A 17,824-nucleotide genomic window follows, 5' to 3' on the forward strand; every position below is an offset into this window, starting at 1 on the left:
AGCTTTTTGGGGAAGTCAGTCTTCTTCAAAACAACAATCAAGGAAATTGATAGCCCATTAAAAGAGAACAAAACACTTCTGTTTAAGAAGGTTGTCTCATGTTCTCCTGCTAATTAAATTAAACACAGTATGACAAAATAATCACATTATTACTCACATACCAGAAAATCATTGGCAAACTCCCATCGTACCCTGGCCAATACTTGGCAATCCTATCACAGTCCCTCTATGGCACATTCCCCACAGGAAATCTCTCCTCTCCAGTCTTTACTTACTTTCCTCCTCTCCTCTCCTCTCTTGCCTCAGCCCCCTCTAGGTGCTCCTCGTATTCCACAAGCTTTGCTTCTAGAGATGTTTTCTTCCTTCTCTCCTCTCTAAAGCAGGGAATATACTATGCCAATATGATCTTTCATTCTGCTGCCAAATTTCTTGAATGAGTGCTCTAGACCGATGTCTTCATTTCTCGACCACACCCTTCTTAATAAATTCCCTACAAATGGACTTCTGTCCCTTCAACTCTACAGAACAGCTGTCTTTAAGTAGCTGAAAGGCGACCTGAAAGACAGGTTCGATGTATTTCACCTGGCACCAAAGGAAGAACTAGGAGAATGGGTGAGAACTGAAAAGAAATAAATTTAGGCTTGTTTTAAGGAAATACTTCCTAATAATTAGAGTTATCTCAAAACGAAATGGGCTGCCTAAGAATGGCAATGTTAATGTTTTTTAGGTGGAGAGCTTCACCTAAATTTACAGAAAACACAATTCTTCTAGAAAGGTCTAGTTATATACCCTGGGCAGGTTAGGCTAGGTTGCTGTTGTTTTTTCCCTAAAAGGTACTGAAACTGTCCTACAGATTTTTGGCTAAATGGAGGAAGGCTTGGCCTGCTGACACAGCTTCTTGGTCTCTTTTATACAAAAACAGCCAGGACACGAGGGGTTTTTAGCTGGAGGCTTAGGACCAAAGACCAGCTGTACAACCGACAGAAACACAAGAAAGTTGTTCTCAACTGAATCAATTTATCTTCAATGAACATGCACTTTAAGAAAAAGGATTAGGAAGCTTTTAAGGATGAAGTTCTGAAAACACAAAGAAAAGCTGTTCTGATGAGGAGGAAAAAGAGGAGTTATCATGAGACCTATGCGGATGGTAAACTCACCAACCAAATTTTTTTTTTTAAACTTCGCATTGAATTAATTTATGCACTAGTCAAGTTGTGGAGAAGAATTTTGACCAATGGAATGAATCATGAGAAAGAAAAAACAGAACCAAAAAAAAAACCAACCCAAAAACAAAAACAAAAGAGAAGCAAAAAAAGGTGAGCATGTAGTGTGCCTTGATCTGTATTCAAACTTCACAGTTCTTTCTCTGGATGAAGATAGCATTCTCCATCGTGAATCCCCTGGAGTTGTCCTTGCCCCTTAGGTTGCTGAGAAGAGCGCAGTATGTCAGGGTTGGTCCTCACGGAATCCATATATCTGTGGCTGTGCACAACGTTCTCCTGGCTCTGCTCCGCTCACTCAGCATTATGTCGTGTAGGTTTTTCCAGGTTGTTACGAAGTCTGCATCATCCCCATTTCTTATGGCACAATAGTATTCCATCACCTTCACATACCACAGCTTGTTCAGCCATTCCCCAATTGATGGGCACCCCTTTGATTTCCAATTCTTGGCTACCACAAAAAGAGCTGCTATAAATATTTTTGTACATATGGGTCCTTTTCCCGCTTGTGTGATTTCTTTGGGATACAACCCTAGAAGTGGTATTGCTGGGTCAAAGGGTATGAACATATCTATAGCCCTTACCAACCAAATTTTTAAAAGTCATATACAGTGGAACAGATTAGATACGCAACATACAGAAACAAACCAACATAGTTACATAGTGTTAAAAAAAACAAAAACAAAGAATGAAACTGGTAGGCTAAGGACTTACTATTTGACAGAAACTTCTGAGAAAACTGGACAATAGTCTAGCTGAAACTAGGGTTAGAACATGATCTCTCACCATATGCCATAATGAGGAGCAAGGAAGGAAATACTTTTTGGGTAGGAGAAAAGTTCACGACAAGACACAGGATAGAGAGGTTCACAGAAGACAAAATGTACAATTTGATGACATAAAATTGAAGCTATTACACATATAAAAATCAATGCAACTCAAATTAGAAAGGAAACAGCTGGGAAAAACCTTTGTAGAGAGTTCCTCTGATAAAGTTCTGATATCCAAGATATATAGAAAATTGATTTAAATATATAAGAATGATAGCCACTGCCATTAGATAAATAAATGGTCAGAGGATATGAAGAGTTAGTTCTCAAAGGAAGAAATCCAAGCTATCAACAGACATACGAAAAAATACTCCAAATCACTAATATTTTTGAGAAATGCAAATTAAAACAATTCCAAGGTTTCACCTCACACCTATCAGATTGAAAAGATAACAAAAAAGGAAAATGACAATTTTTGTTATGGTCATGGGAAGGTAAGATATCCTGGTGCACTATTGGTGAAATTGTGGGCCAGACATTCTGGAAAGCAATCTAGAACTGTGTCCCCGGAGTCTGTATATCCATTGCCTCAGAGATACTACTATATATCCAAGAAAGAGGGAAAAGATGCCCATGTACAAAAACACTGATGGTAGCTTTTTTATTTTTTTGGGGGGAGGGGGCCCATTACTTGAACAAGGAATGAGCAAATTAGGGTATGTGAATGTAATGGAATACTATTGTATCATAAAAAAAATGATAAGAGGGACAGCTTCAGAGAAGGCTGGCAAGATCTATACTGTTCAGAATGAAGCGAGCAGGATCAGGAGAACAATTCACACAGCAATAAAAATACTATAAAAGATGAGGTAATATCACTTATTTTTACTTGAAATTAACTGTTTCATTAAAAACTGAATATCAATACAAGCAATTCAGTTTTCATAGTGCCTCCACATGCTTTAATTTCAGTACATAAGATGTCAACACTTTTCATGTCAACCCCCTCTCGGTCTTGCTCAGGGTTCTCAGTTGCTTTGAAAAACTTAAGAACTCAGATCAATATGATGACCAGTCACAGCCCTAGGGGTCTAATGATGAAGTATGCAGCCCACCTCCTGACACAGGTACTGTGACTCAAGGTGCAGGATAAAATAGACATTTTTGGACATGGCGAATGTGTGGATTTGTTTGGCTTGACTATGCTTACTGATTACAAGAATTGCAGTGTGTTGTAGTTTTTTTTTAATTGAGAAGGAGAAGGGAGTTAGCAATAGCATTGCCAAAAAATAGACAAGAGAATGAAAAAAGAATCATTAAAACATTTTTCAAGATTCATAGAAGAGTAAGTACGAAGTAAGTTAGAACGAGACACAAACAGGACAACTTTGAAAGTAACATGCTAGATGTACATTTTGAAAACTCTAAAAGAGATCTGTGGTTTCACAGAGAGCATTCTTTTTCTGTTCTACTTTGTATAAAGAAATGTTCTTTTTAGGAGTTCATTACATTCAGAATTTTTAAATGATCTAAATTGCCAAGGAAAGATAATGACAAGAAAAAGGGATTTTAAAAGCTATGCTAGGGGAAAAAGGAGGATCAAAAGAGGTGCAAAACTGCTGCTGGAGTTGGACTAGATGCTGATAAGAAAAGGTAAAGAGAAGGCCAAAGTTCAATTCACATTTTCTGCTTTTCTCCACCAAATAGAATAAACTTTGGACTGGAAAAGACAGAACAAATATGGCTGATAGGAAGTGCAAACATAGACTAAGTGAGGAGACAGTAAGAAATCATCTGGCAATTCTTGGTGAGTTCAGTTCACCAGGTCCAGACGAACTACAGGACCACTGTCAATCACCTATGACAGACCATGGATAAACGGACCTGAGGATTGCAAAAGGAAAGAGTGTCATCTATGCCCCCAAAAGGAGGAAAGTCTACAATCTCTGTGTAACTGAACTTGACTTAGATTCATGACAAAATTATAGAACATGCAATTATAGGGATGGATAATGAACATCTAGAAAAGGGACACAGTGACCACAAAGATCCAGTGTAACTTTATCAAGAACAAGTCATGCCCAAGAACACAAACTACTTAGGGAAGGACTCTCTGTTTAGGAACAGAGTCCTGAGTCAGTTTTCCTGATGGGAAAACTGAAAGCAGATTGGTAAAAAAATGAGGTTAGATCAGCATCTTATACCACAACAGTAATTTCCAAATAGATACCTGGCTTAGATATAAAAGGTTACATAATTTTAAAATAGATGGAGGTTACCTTTGACAACTATAATTATAGAAAGAATCCTTACGAGGAACAAAGGACATCTCAGAAAGGTTTAAAAAAGATCATTTTGATTATATGAGGTGGCAAACCTTTTCAACATACAAAATCAACACAGGTTACATAAGAAGTGAAGCTGCTAATTGAAAAAAAATCTCCTTAAGGGCCTGTTATCCAAGTTATATAGGGAATTATCATAAATATATAAGATCAAGAATCATTCCTCAATAGATAAATGGTCAAATGATACGAACAATTCACAAAAGAATAGCAAACTACTAACAGCCATGTAAACAACTGCTCTCGATCGCTTGTAACAAGGGAAAAGTAAATCTAAACAACTCAGAGGTTTCATCTCATACCCAAAAAACTGGCGAAGATGAAAACACAGAAATAGTCAATGCTGGAGCAGTTGGAATGTGATAGGCTGTGAATTGGTCCAACTATTCCGCAAAGCAATACGAAGCTATGGAAAAGAAGACGAAAATATTCACACTCTTTGACCCAGAGACCCCTATGGTAGGTACCCCAATCTGGTCAAAGAAAGAAAGGTTCTATATACAGTAAAATATTCACAGTAGCACTTTTTGTTGTAATGAAGAACTGGAAACAAAGTAGGCAACCATCAACTGGGAAATGGCTAAACAAACTGTTGTACTTAAATGTAATGGAAAATTACTGTACCCTAAGAAACAATAATACATATGAAGAATTCTGAAAAGATTGGGAAGACTTAAATGACTAGTGCAATGTGAAGTAAGCAGAACCAGGAAACAATATACACAATGACTTCAAAAATATAGACAGAAAGAATAATAAGACAATGCTGAATATTTTGTACCATCATAATGGCCAAGCTTGGCCCTTAAGAGGAGGGTTGAGAAAATGCATCTCCCTCTTCCTTTCACTAGAGAGGTAGGGAACTACAGATATGGAATTTTCCGTGTGATGTTCAACTCAGGTGATGTTGGTTTTGCTAAACTGTTTTGGGTTTTTTGGGTTTTTTTTTGCTTTCTTAACCTTTATTACAAGGAAGACTCACTGTGTAGGGCAAGTGGGAAGGATTATATGTAAGGGAAGAATATATAAAAACAAAAGATGCCAATTTTTTAAAAAGTACAGCTGTGCCAGCTTGACCTCATTTCCTTTCACAGTGTTATTAGACTGATAGATTAAGGAAGCACTGTAGATAATGTTTTTCCTAAATTTTAAACTAAACATTCGATAAAATCTATCAAGCTATTCCTATGAACAAGATGAAAAGATGTTGGCTAGATGACTGGATGAATAAAGTGTATTTGGAACCAGATGAATAGCCCAACATAAAGATATTCATTAATGGTTTGATGTTGAGTTGGAAACAAGTCTCTAGTAGATTGCCCCCAGGGATGACATGCTTGGTCCTATGCTGTTTCTTTTTACTTTTGAGGCAATCAGGATTAAGTGACTTGCCCAGGATCACACAGCTAGCAAATGTTAATTGTCTGAGGCTGGGTTTAAACTCAGGTCCTCCTGACTCCAGGGCCGGTGCTCTATCCGCTGTGCCACGGAGCTGCCCCTGGCCTGTGTTGTTTCAAAGGTTTATAAATGAATCAGATAAAGGCATAAACGAACTGGTGGATAAGAGGGATCCACAAAGATCCTGACAAGCTAGAATGCTAGACTAGATCTAAAAAGATGAAATTTAAATAAATGACAGAGGCTAGTCTTAAACATGGGTTTGAAAAATCCAATCTTACCCAGTGTAAGATATGGCTTGAAAACAGTTTGTCTGAAAATCTGGGGGAGGTTTAGTGCAAGGTTCAATATGTGTCAGAAGTATGATATGGCAGCCAAGAATAGTCATACTGAATTCTGTTTTGGTTGATTAATCAATCAATAAGCATTTATTAACCACCTATTATGTGCCAGTCACTGAGCTGGCAAAAGGAGTACAAAGAATGAAACAATCCTACTCTCAAGGAATTTACATTCTATCACATTCTGAATACCACCTTTTAGAAAGGACACTGGTAAGCTGGAGAGTAGGCCAAGAAGGAGAACTACAAGAGTTGGTTCAAAGAGTTATGGCTGATCAGTCTGAAGAAGAGAAGCCATAAGGGGATATGACAGCTGTCAAGCATCTGAAGATCTGTCATGCAGAAAAGGAACTAGGAATAATGGGTAGAAGTTGAAGAGAACCATTTTAAAGCTTGTTTTAAGGAGATAATATCCTAATCATTGGGCTCTACTCCACGGGAGGTTTTCAAGCAAAGTTTAAATCACCACTCATTGGGCATGTTGTAGAGGTGATTCTTCATTAGATATGGGGCACTGAATGCTGCAATTCTGTGATTCTGTGAATAAATTACCTTGAAGTTCCCTTTTAGCTTTAAATCTACCCTCTTATGATCAAGAGAGTACAATTATTTTCCTTGAGCTTTTGAGATGAGTTAATACACTCATAACCACATAAGAATGAAAATTTTGCTCTAGGAGAACTGAATGATTCTCAACAATCTCAGCTTCTTGTATGTGCAAATCAGCGGGATGCTGTAAAGAAGGCCCTCACAAATTCATTTCCATCATATCTCTGGGAAATACAGAATTTGATGGATTAGGGCCCCTAGACTTACTCACCTTTATTGAAGAAGGTGCTGACCATAAAACTGAAGGAGATGGAAGAAATGGCAAAACACATCAAAAAGACAAACACCAAAGATGGATCACTGTTGGTGATCACTGCAATGTCCTCTTCCACCTATAAAACATTCATTAAACCTCTTTAGTCATATGTGTGCCAATTTTATGTAATCAAAATTGTCTATTTTCCCTTTTATGATCACCTCTATCTCTTATTTAGTTAGTTCTTCCCCTAGCCATAGGTGTAAAGGTATCTCCCCCTTTATTCTCCTGTAATTTTTTTGTGCTGTGATCTTCTACATTTAGGCCGTGTATCCAATCGGAACTCATTGTGATATAGAGTATAAAATGACGGTTGTTGGTGTGAACCTAATTCCTACCAAATTGATTTCCAGTTTTCCAGGCAGTTTTGTCAAATAAGGAGGTCCTGGGCTTATCCTAAGATACATCTTAACTCAATACTACACTAATATGTTTGATTGTTTGGGGGTCTTTTCTGGTTTTTTTTTTAAAGCAGTATTGGTTTTGATGATTTCTGCTTTATAGTGTAGTTTGAGATCTGGTATTGCTAGCCTCCCTTTAATTCCTACTTTCTTTCTATCATTTCACTATTTTTTTCCCTTTAAACGAATTTTGTTATTTCTTTGTCTCATTCAGTGAAGTAGAACTTGGTAGCCTGACTGGCAAGGCACTAAATCTATAAATTAATTTAGGTACTATTACCATTTTTGTTATCTTGCTTATGCTCCAACCATGGACAATGAATATCTTTCCAATTATCTAAGTCTTTCTTTAACCCTATATGAAAAGTATTTATAGTTATATTATCATCTTGGTATTTTAGATTCTAGACATTTTATGAATTTTGCAGTTATTTTGAATGTAACTTCTTTTTCTATTAACTCCTGCTGGGTTTTGGTAGCAATATGTACAAATACTGAAGATTTTATGAGTTTATTTTATATTCTGCTACTTTAATGAATTACTAATTGTTTCAAAGAACTTTTTTGGTTCTGTAGTAAAATTCCAGTCACATGCACAAATGATGAAAAGAGGGGATGGGATAGAAAGCATAACATGTTATTTAACATTACAGTGCCGCTATTGCAACCAATTTCTACTTCAATAATTGTTTCCCAAGAGACATAGCAAATAATATCATAAATGTTTACCCAACATCACTGTGTCCTAGACACAATGCTAGGGGCTGAGGACACAAATACAATAGTGAGGCAGTTTCTGACCTCAAGAAGTGTACAATCTATGAGGGGGAGAAACATTCACAGACAAATACAAGATCTATGCAAAAAATATATATAGGCGACGGGAATGGGAAGAGGGAAAAGATAAAACAACTGGGAAAATTAAGAAAGGCCTCTTGAGGAAGTAGTATTGGAGCTAAGCCCTGAAAGGCTTAAGAGGTTCCAAGAGGCAGATGGGAGTACAGAGAGTACTCTTGACCTAGAGGACAACCCCTATAGGCCTATAAGATATAGATAAGGCACAGAGGAGGTGGAATGTCCTTAGTGGAAAGAATAAGTAGTCTTGTTTGGTGGGAGCATAGCATGCATGATGGAGAACAATGCATAATCTGATCAGAAAGACAGGCTGGCGCTAGGTGAGAAGGGCTTTCAATGCCAAACTCTTTATCCTAAGGGCAATGGGGAACCACTAAAACTTCTTGGAGAGAGGTCAGACCACACAGTCAGATCTGAGCTTCAGTGATATCAATTGGGCAGTTGTGTGTGGAAGATGGATTAGAGAGGGAACAGACTAGATGAAGGAAGACTAATTAAGAGGCTATTGCTTGAGGACAATGATTGAGGAGAGTTCTCATGCTATTCTACAAAAAGGAGACTAGCTTCTAAAAAAATCTCTTTAAAAAGGAAAAGGAAATATAAGAGATTTTGAATGTGTCATGGGAAAATTTTATAAATAGGAATTTATTAGAACTATTATATTTTTAAAGGGGCTATTGCAATAATCCACACCAGAAATAATAAGGGTCTTTATTAGGATAGTTCTAGTCTGCGCACAGAAAAGAGGACAGATACAAAAGATGTTGAGTTAAAAAAGACTTGGCAACTAATTTGATATTTGGGATGAGTAAGGGTGAGGAGTCAAGGATGACTCCTAGGTTGCAAACCTGGGTGACTGGAAAAATTGTTACTTTTCTATTTTCATTTAGCTAGCACCTTCATCACCACTGAGCCCAAGTGAAGTTTCCCTCCGATTAAGCAGACTCAAAAAGTTGGAGAAAACCAAATACTTGCCTTGACACAGAAAAGCACAGTCATAAAAAAGACAGTAAAAAGTAGGAGCAGGAAGAATGTGAGGAACCAGGCGCTCCAGTGAAGCCAGTTGCTGAGTCCCATGATGCGCATATACTCCTGTGAGGGGTGACAGAAATCAAATATTACAAGATTTGACAATTTATCTGCTATTGGATTAACATGGAAAACGATCCCCTAAATCCCGGGAAGACTAAGATAAAGGTCTCTGTGATGCTTCCTTATGTTGAAAATCTAGGATTGGGGGTTGCAGGGAGAGGCAATTTTATTTTAATGCTTATATGTAAGTGTATGTGCAATTAGGAGAGAAGAAAGAAAAATGAAGACCATTAGCGTCTATATGACTTCAGAAGAATACAGGTAGGTTCGCCTCTTAAAGTAATTCACAGTTTTAAAATAGGGAAAAAACCCTCCAGAATCAAGAACATCATGTACTGATTTAGTACCCTTTTCTCCTCAAAGATTTTAACATCTGCTGTCTTACCTTGCTCTGCAAAATAGGACAGGGATCACTTTCATTTAATAGATAGAAAACAGGCACAGAGGATTGTGTGTATGTATGTATGTGTGCATGCATGAATGCATGTACGTGTGTGTGTGCTGGAAAATAACAGGTGCTTCATGATGAAATGATTGATGCACCAAAAAATTCTGAGAACTTCTCTACCAGGCCATGGTATGAAACTTGAATTTCCCCAAATGAGCATGCTCTTATCATTTTATGCATAGAAAAGGAATGTCTGGAATTTCCACCATTTCTCAAACCACACAGCAGTAAAGGAACAGCAAGAGTTAGAAGGCAGCTTAGGGGTCATACACTTTATCCTTCTACTAAGTGTAGGAAGCCTCCCTGCTATATCACAGGCAAGGGATTAGTCAGCCTTGGTTTGAACATTTCCAATGGCAGCAACCATATTACCTCATGGAGCACCCAGCATTTCTGGACAACTCTAATTAAATTTAATTCAGTTCAATGTTAAGTACATTCTATGTATATAGTAAATATAAATGGCACTTATTGTATGAAATACCAGCATACAAAGGGTACCTCAAATGTTTAAAGTCTAATGTCAGAAGTGAAGACAGATACAATGAAATATGAATTATAATAAGCTGTATGCAGAGAAGAGGCACAAAGTGCTAAGACAGATTCTTAGAAAGTTCTACCTCCCTAAAGCTCCACCCATTGCTCCTAGTTCTGCTCTTTGAAGCTACATAAAAGAAATCTAATATGTATTTCACAAAACTGACTTTCAAATAACTTAAATATCTGACGCTCTATCTAGTATGTCCTCTTTAAATCCCTTTTCAAGCCTACACAGCTGCAGTTTACTCTGAAATTTTTTTCCTTCTTAAATTAAATTTAGTGATTTTTAATTAACAAAAATCCATTTTTTCTACCTCTCCTCTCTCCTCACCCCAACTGAAAAAACCCAACAACCTTGTAACAAATTTGTAGAGTCAAGCTAAACGAAGTCCCACACAGACATATCCAAAAATATGTCTCACTCTGCACTCTGAAACTATTACCTCCCTGTCGGGAAGTGGGTATCATTCTTTATCATCAATCCTTTGGGATCAAGGCTGGTCATTGCAATAATCAGGGTTCTTAAGTCTTTCAAAGTTGTTAAACTTTAAACTGTTCTGGTTCTGCTCACTTCACTTTGCATCAGCTCATACAAATCTCAGGTTTCTCTATAACTTTCTCTTTCATCATTCTTATAGCTCCATAGTATTCCACTACATTCACGTACCATTCTTTGTTTAGTCATTCCCCAATTAATTCCCTCAGTTTCTAGTTCTTTGCCACCACAAAAAGAGATGCTGTAAATATTTTTGTACATGCATCCTTTTCCTCTGTCTATGATCTCTTTGGGGATCTACTAAAGCTACTTTGACAAGACAACATGGTGGTTTGCAAACCCTTATCATCTTGGTCTGTCATCCATGAATATACTTCTTGTTTATTAATGTCCCTATCAAAGATGGTACCTAGAAGTGATCACAATATTTCATACATAGTTTGATAGAGAGAATATCTTTTAATTGATTAATCATCAAACAAGCATTTTTTAAGCCCCTACTATTTGCAAGACATTGTGTTAGGCACAGGGCTAAAAGACAGAAGCAAAAGTACCTCCTCTCAATGAGCTTATATTTTAACAGAGGGGACAATACATATCTAACACAGATATATAAAAATATACAAAGCATACATAAACAAGATGATTTCATGTGCATGGAGGATACTAACGTGGAATAAGGATGGGAAGGAAGGATGAGGCCAGGTTGAGAAGAACTTTAAATGCCAAACAGAAGAGTTTATAGAGTAATCAGGAGCCACTAGTGTTTACTGAGTAGGGGATGAGAAGGGCAGAACTGTGCTTTAAGGGAAAAAACCCACCTCTACAAAGGAGAACTATTGCTTTTTACTATATATTTTTAAAATCAACATAGCCACTACAATTCTATTAATGTAAAATAAAGTCACATTACCTTTTGAACCAGGCACATCACAGTCCCTTATATTGAGCTTCTGGAAGATTTATACAGTCACGGAAACAGGGACAAAACCTGTAATTTCATTGGCTCAGGGAATTCCCTGGGGAGAAAATTCCTACTACCAATGCAGGTCACTACCTTCTCTGAAACTTACAGTCTCAGAGGATCATCTAGAACATAGAGGTTAATAATTTGCTCAGGGTCATGCAACCAGTATGCGTTCCCTATATATCCCTGATATCAGACACTTACCAAAGATACCTGATGCAACTGGTGGTGCAGTGGATAGAGCTCTGGGCCGGGAGTAAGGAAGACCTGAGTTTAAATTCAGCTTCAGATAGTCACTAGCTATGTGACTCTGGACCAGTCACTTAACCTCTGTCTGCCTCTGTTTCCCGAACTGTAAAATGGGGGTGATAACAACTACCTCACAGGGCTGTCGTAAGGATCAAATGAGATGATAATTTCAAAGCACTTAGCACAGTGCCTGGCATAGAGTTGGTGCTTAATAATTTTTGTTCCCTTCCCTTTACTTTACCATTGACAGAAAGACTTCTTATCTAATTTTTTTGTTCTTGTTTATGCCCCAGCTTTTTAACTTCATTTCATCAAAATTATCTGCTTTGCCTTCTGTTACTGACTCTATCATCCCTTGTTTGGTTAACTTTTTTCCTCTACCCACACCTATGAAAGGAAACTGTTACCTACCTTACTTTAAGATGTAACCTTTAATATTCAGTTTTTGTATCCATTTTAAGCTTACTGTGTTGTACGCTTTAAGCTGTTGGTCCAAACTAATTGCTTTTAAATTGCTTCCCAGTTTTTTCAACAATTTTTGTCAGATAAGGCAATTTATATTCTTGGGTTTACTGAACACTAAGTTACTAAATTCAATCATTTCTGATTCTTCCTGATTTCGTTTGGGCCTGAACAGATTTCAAAAGAACTACAAACTATTTCCATATGAAAGCATGCTCCAAATCATTAATAGAGAGGTGCAAATTAAAATGACCCTGAGATTTCCCCTCATGTCCTACAAATTGGCAACAATTAAAAATAATTAAACAATCAATATTTGAAGGGTTTCAGGCAGTCAGACAAACTAACACAGTCTTGATAGTGCTATGAAGTGTTTTAACTGTTCTAGGTTTCAACTTCATAATTACACAAGAAAACAGCTAAACTATTTACATCCTGTGTGGCGCAGTGGTCCCATGAGTGGGCATACCCCCCAAGAAGGTGAAAAATAAGAACAAAGATCCAGTGTATGCCAAAATATTCTCAGCAGCCCTTTTTGTGGTAGTACAAATCTGGAAGGGTAGGGACTGTCTTTCTTTCTGCTTGTATTTGCATTCCTGGCACTAAGCACCAAGCCTGGGATGGAGTAAGTGCTTAATACATACATGCCTGCTGACTTGACTTGGTTGCCCATCAACTATGATATATTGAATGCAATGGACTATTACTATGTAGAAATGATAAAGAAGTATTCAGGGAAATATGAGAAAAATGTCTGAAATAATACAGAGAAAAATAAGCAAAACCAAAATCTGAACTACATAATCAATGACTATGACAAAGTAAATGAAGAGATAAACAAAAAGGATGCCAAACTCCAAGTAAGTGAAATACCAATAATGATCCAGAAGGACAGACTGTAATAAGGAACGCCATCGCTGCCCTCCCTCTTAGGGGACAGACAACTTGTGGAGAAGATAACAGTCACCATATTGGATGTACGATGTTTTTCTCTATTAAGAGGTGAGGTTCATTTCGGAGGGGAGGGCTATATTTTCAGAAATGATTGTGATATAAAAGTACAGGACATCCATAAAACTTTAAAAAATAAATTTAAGTGTAAAACCCGTACAAGGCCTTAAAAATTTATTATTTATTTATTTTATTGTGAGAACTAAAAGATACATGAAGTATGAAAAACAAACTACATTGTAATGAAAAGACCGCAAAATCAGAATGCTGAGGTGTGAGTTCAGACTCTTCTCCTCTCTATGACTTTGTAGTCAGGAGAGACTTAGGTATAAACCTTCTCAGACATTTACTTGCTGTGTGACAACAGATAAATTATTTAATCTCACAACTGTGCTTAGTGGGCAAGGAAATGATGATGATCTGACTAAGAAAGAACAAATAGGTAGAAGGATAACTAAAAGATAGCAGGCAATCATAATCACGGTGAAGGAAGGAGCCATTAAGTCCAACTTGACTTGAAAAAGGATCTCCTGTTCTTTAGAACATAACAAATAAGTGGTCATCCAGCCTTGACTTAGAGGCCTCTAAGGAGGGGGAACCTACGACCTCTTGAGGAAGCCCATTTCACTTTGGGATGGCTCTAACTCAGGCCTGCACGTATGGCTCACCAAAGGATTTTGGCAGCCCGTGAAAAATGTAGAGGATGTAAAACAGGCCTGCAAAACATACCACCTGCAGGCTGTATGTTGTGCAGGCCTGCTCTAACTGTTATGGCATTTTCCCTACATCAAGCCTAAATCCACCTAAATCCACCTTTCTTCAACCGGTTCCCACTGTTCCTACTTCTACCTGCAGGCTTGTCCTTCAAATCCTCCCTCACCCCTAACCCATTGCCCACTCCCTAGTTCTCGCCTCTCCAGGCTAAACCATTCCCAGTTCCTCCAATTAATCCTAACAAGGCACAGTTTCTAGGCCCCTCACTACCCTGCTTATCCGCTTCTGAATGAATTTCTGCTTGTCTACGTCCTTCCTAGAAAATGGTGCCCAGAACTGAACATAGCACTTAAGGTGTGATGTAACCAGGGCAGAAAGAGTATAGCAGGACTCTCACCTCTCTTTAAGGACACTGTCTCTCTCAATGCTGCCCAAGTCAGCACTAGCCTTCTTGGCTGCCACTTCATCTCTTGATTCATAATGAATTTGCAGGCCACTAAAGCACCCAGATCTTTTTTATAAGAAAGGTTGTGAAGGCCATGCATCCCCTTTCCTGTATGTAAGTTGCTTGTTTTGAACCCAAGTATTAGAACTTTAAATTTATTCCTATTATCATGGATGGCCTAATGGGAGATCAAAGAATCATAGATTTAGAGCTAGAAGGGGCCTCAGTGGTTTAGTGAGAAGTGGCATTTGAGTTGAATCTAAAGGGACAGCAGTGCCAAACTCAAACAGAAACAGATTCCCAGGTACTACACGTTGACTTAGAAAACCACAAATTAACATTATCTGTTATGTATTACATTTTTATTTATTTTATTAAACATTTCCCAATTACATTTTAATTGAGTTGTACCTGCTGGCCAGAAATTTGACACCTATGTTACAAATAAAGGATAAAAGTATAAATAAAGAAGGATGAAAACGAGGAATGGAAAACCGTCCAGTTTGGCTGGAACACAAAATACGTTAAGGACAATAGAATAAGCTAAGACTAGATCGGCAAGGCATGTTAGGGGATCCTGAATGAATGCCAGCATCAGGAGTTGGAGTTCTCTCTGTTAGGCAATGGAGAGCCACTCAAGGTTTTTAAATAGAGGAGCAATGTAATAATCGTGGTATTAGGAAGACTCCTTGGGCAGTAATATGGAAGATGGACAACTGCGGACAAAGAGGGTTGTTATAATGGCCTAGTCAAGAACAGACAGAGGCCTAAAATAGGGTCACTGAAACAGTAACAGCTAGCATTTATACAGCACTTTAAGGTTTGCAAAGCACTTTACAAATATTGTCTCATTTGATCATCACAATGGCCTTGGGAGGTAGGGGTTAGCATCTCTATTTTACAGATGAGCAAACTGAGACAGACAGGGTTGTTGTTTTTTGGGGGGGGATTGGTGGTGGTTGTTGTTTTTAAGTGACTTGCCCAGCATCACACAGGTAGCAAGCATCTCAGGCAGAATGTGAACTCTGGCCTTCTTAACTCTAGGTCCAGCACCCTATCCCTGTACCATACAGGAGCCTCCTAAGTGGGAGGGAAGAGGAAGGGCCAGATACTACACCGACTGTAAAAGGTAACTGAATGGACATGTTAGGCAAGGCATGGGGAAGAACCAAAGATATCTCCAAGGTTCAAGCCTGGGTGATTTGGGGGATAGAGGCATCACTAATGTAGATGAAGACGTTATCCTTCTGTTATTCATTTGCAGCTACTGTCCAAGTACACACATTTACTGAGGAATTCAATAACTTGCCCTTCTGGGCTTAAGATGTCAAACGTGTGGCCTGTGAGTCTCCAACTGAGACTAAAATGTAATTGGGAAATATGTAACCAAAAAATACAATAGAGCATAGTTAATGTTAATGTGTAGTTTTTTAAGTCAATACGCAGTAACAGGGATCCTTACGTCTGGTTTAGTGGCCCTGGTTTCTATTTGACATCATTGCTCTTGGCAAGACAATTGTTTCATCTACTCTGTGCTTCTCCTGCGGATGGCTAGACCAGTTTCTTTTGCTATCATACATCCTATTGAATTTCATCTTTTTATTTTGGCCCTTTGGTTTGGTATGTTGAGTTATTTAAGATTTGTGCACTGTATTAGTTCTTCCTCAGAGTTTTGTATCCTATGCAAATTTGATAAGCAGGATTTCAGTGTCCTTCACCTAAGTTAAACAAGACAATGCCCATTCATCCTGATGACTACAAGAGCTCCACGTTCACGGCCCTGCAAAATGCCACTAAAAACCTCCTTCTTATGAACAGGCAGTTTTCAGAGGAAGAAGAAATTACAGCTATCTCTAGTCATATGAAAAAAATGCTCTAAATCACTACTGATTAGAGAAATGCAAATCAAAACAACTCTGAAGTACCATATCACACCTATAAGATTGGCTAACATGACAAAACAGGAAAATGATAGATGTTGGAGAAGCTGTGGGAAAATTGGAACACAACTGCATTGTTGGTGGTGTTGTGAACTGATCCAACCATTCTGGAGAGCAATTTGGAACTATGCCAAAAGGGCTATAAAACTATGCATACCCTTTGACCCAGCAATACCACCTCTAGGTTTGTATTCCAAAGAGATTATAAAAACAGGAAAAGGACCCACATATACAAAAATATTTATACCAGCTCTTTTTGTGGTGGCAAAGAATTGGAAATTGAAGGGATACCCATCAACTGGAGAATGCCTGTGGTATATGAATGTAATGGAATACTATTGTGCTATAAGAAATGATGAGCAGATGGACTTCAGAAAAACCTGTAAAGACTCATATGAACTGATGCTGAGTGAAATGAGCAGAACCAGGAGAACATTGTACACTGTAACAGTCACACTGTGTGATGACTGACTTTGATAGACTTAGCTCTTCTTGGCAATGTAAGGACCTAAGACAATTCCAAAAGAGTCATGATGGAAAATCCTATCCACATCCAGGGAAAGAATTTTAGAATCTGAATGCAGATGGAAGCATACTGTTTGCTCTCCTTTTCTTTTGTTGTTTTGTTTTCTTTCTTCTTTCTTGTGGCTCCTCCAATTAGTTCTAATTCTTCTTGACATCATGACTAATGCGAAAATATGCTCAATATGAATGTATAAGTAAAGCCTGTATCAGACTGCATGCCATCTTGGGGAGGGGAAGGAGGGGGAGAAAATTTAAAACTCAAAATCTTATGGAAGTGAATACTGAAAATTAAATACAAATTAAAAAAAACCCTCCTGCTTAACAAACCAATCCATTCATTACTCTTTGGGAAAGAGTTATAAATCCACATAGTTTTTTTTTTTCATCAAGTTCACCCTTTTTCATTTTCCCCACAATGAAAGACTTGGTCAAATGTGTTACTGAAATGAAGGTATTTGACATCGAGGTCCACAATACCACCTTGCTCTACTTCGTCGTATACGGTAGACACTCCACACAAAGTGCTCATAGCTATATCCCTCTCCAGAAACGCCAGGGGAGTGAACAGCCAGAAGATGTGGCTCTTTAGAGACTGACCATGCTGGGACCTACATTAGAGAGTATGAGAATCTCTGCCTCAGCCTATCCCTTTGGTCATCTAAATTAATGAAGTTACAGCATTACGCATTCAGAACCTTCTCAAATGCAGGGTTAAATGTCTTGAGTGACTTTCCTTATTCAACTTACCAAAACTTTTCACTGAAATAATTTAAGATGCTTCTGTAACACGTTCAAGGTTT

General features: G+C 37.9%; 1 protein-coding gene across 1 annotated transcript in view; it reads right to left on the reverse strand.

Moving 5' to 3' along the window:
* The window catches only part of LOC118830906 (ATP-binding cassette sub-family A member 3-like), a 117,582-nt gene that overhangs the window by 54,563 nt on the left and 45,195 nt on the right, over nt 1-17,824 (reverse strand). Inside the window, exons 7-8 of the mRNA XM_036737988.1 lie at nt 9,171-9,287; nt 6,895-7,015 (exon numbers count right to left, since the gene is read on the reverse strand). Of these exons, the coding sequence (XP_036593883.1) occupies nt 6,895-7,015; nt 9,171-9,287 (238 nt within the window). The remainder of the gene's footprint in view (nt 1-6,894; nt 7,016-9,170; nt 9,288-17,824) is intronic.

The sequence above is a fragment of the Trichosurus vulpecula genome, chromosome 9 (assembly GCF_011100635.1).
Source record: "Trichosurus vulpecula isolate mTriVul1 chromosome 9, mTriVul1.pri, whole genome shotgun sequence".
NCBI lineage: Eukaryota > Metazoa > Chordata > Mammalia > Diprotodontia > Phalangeridae > Trichosurus > Trichosurus vulpecula.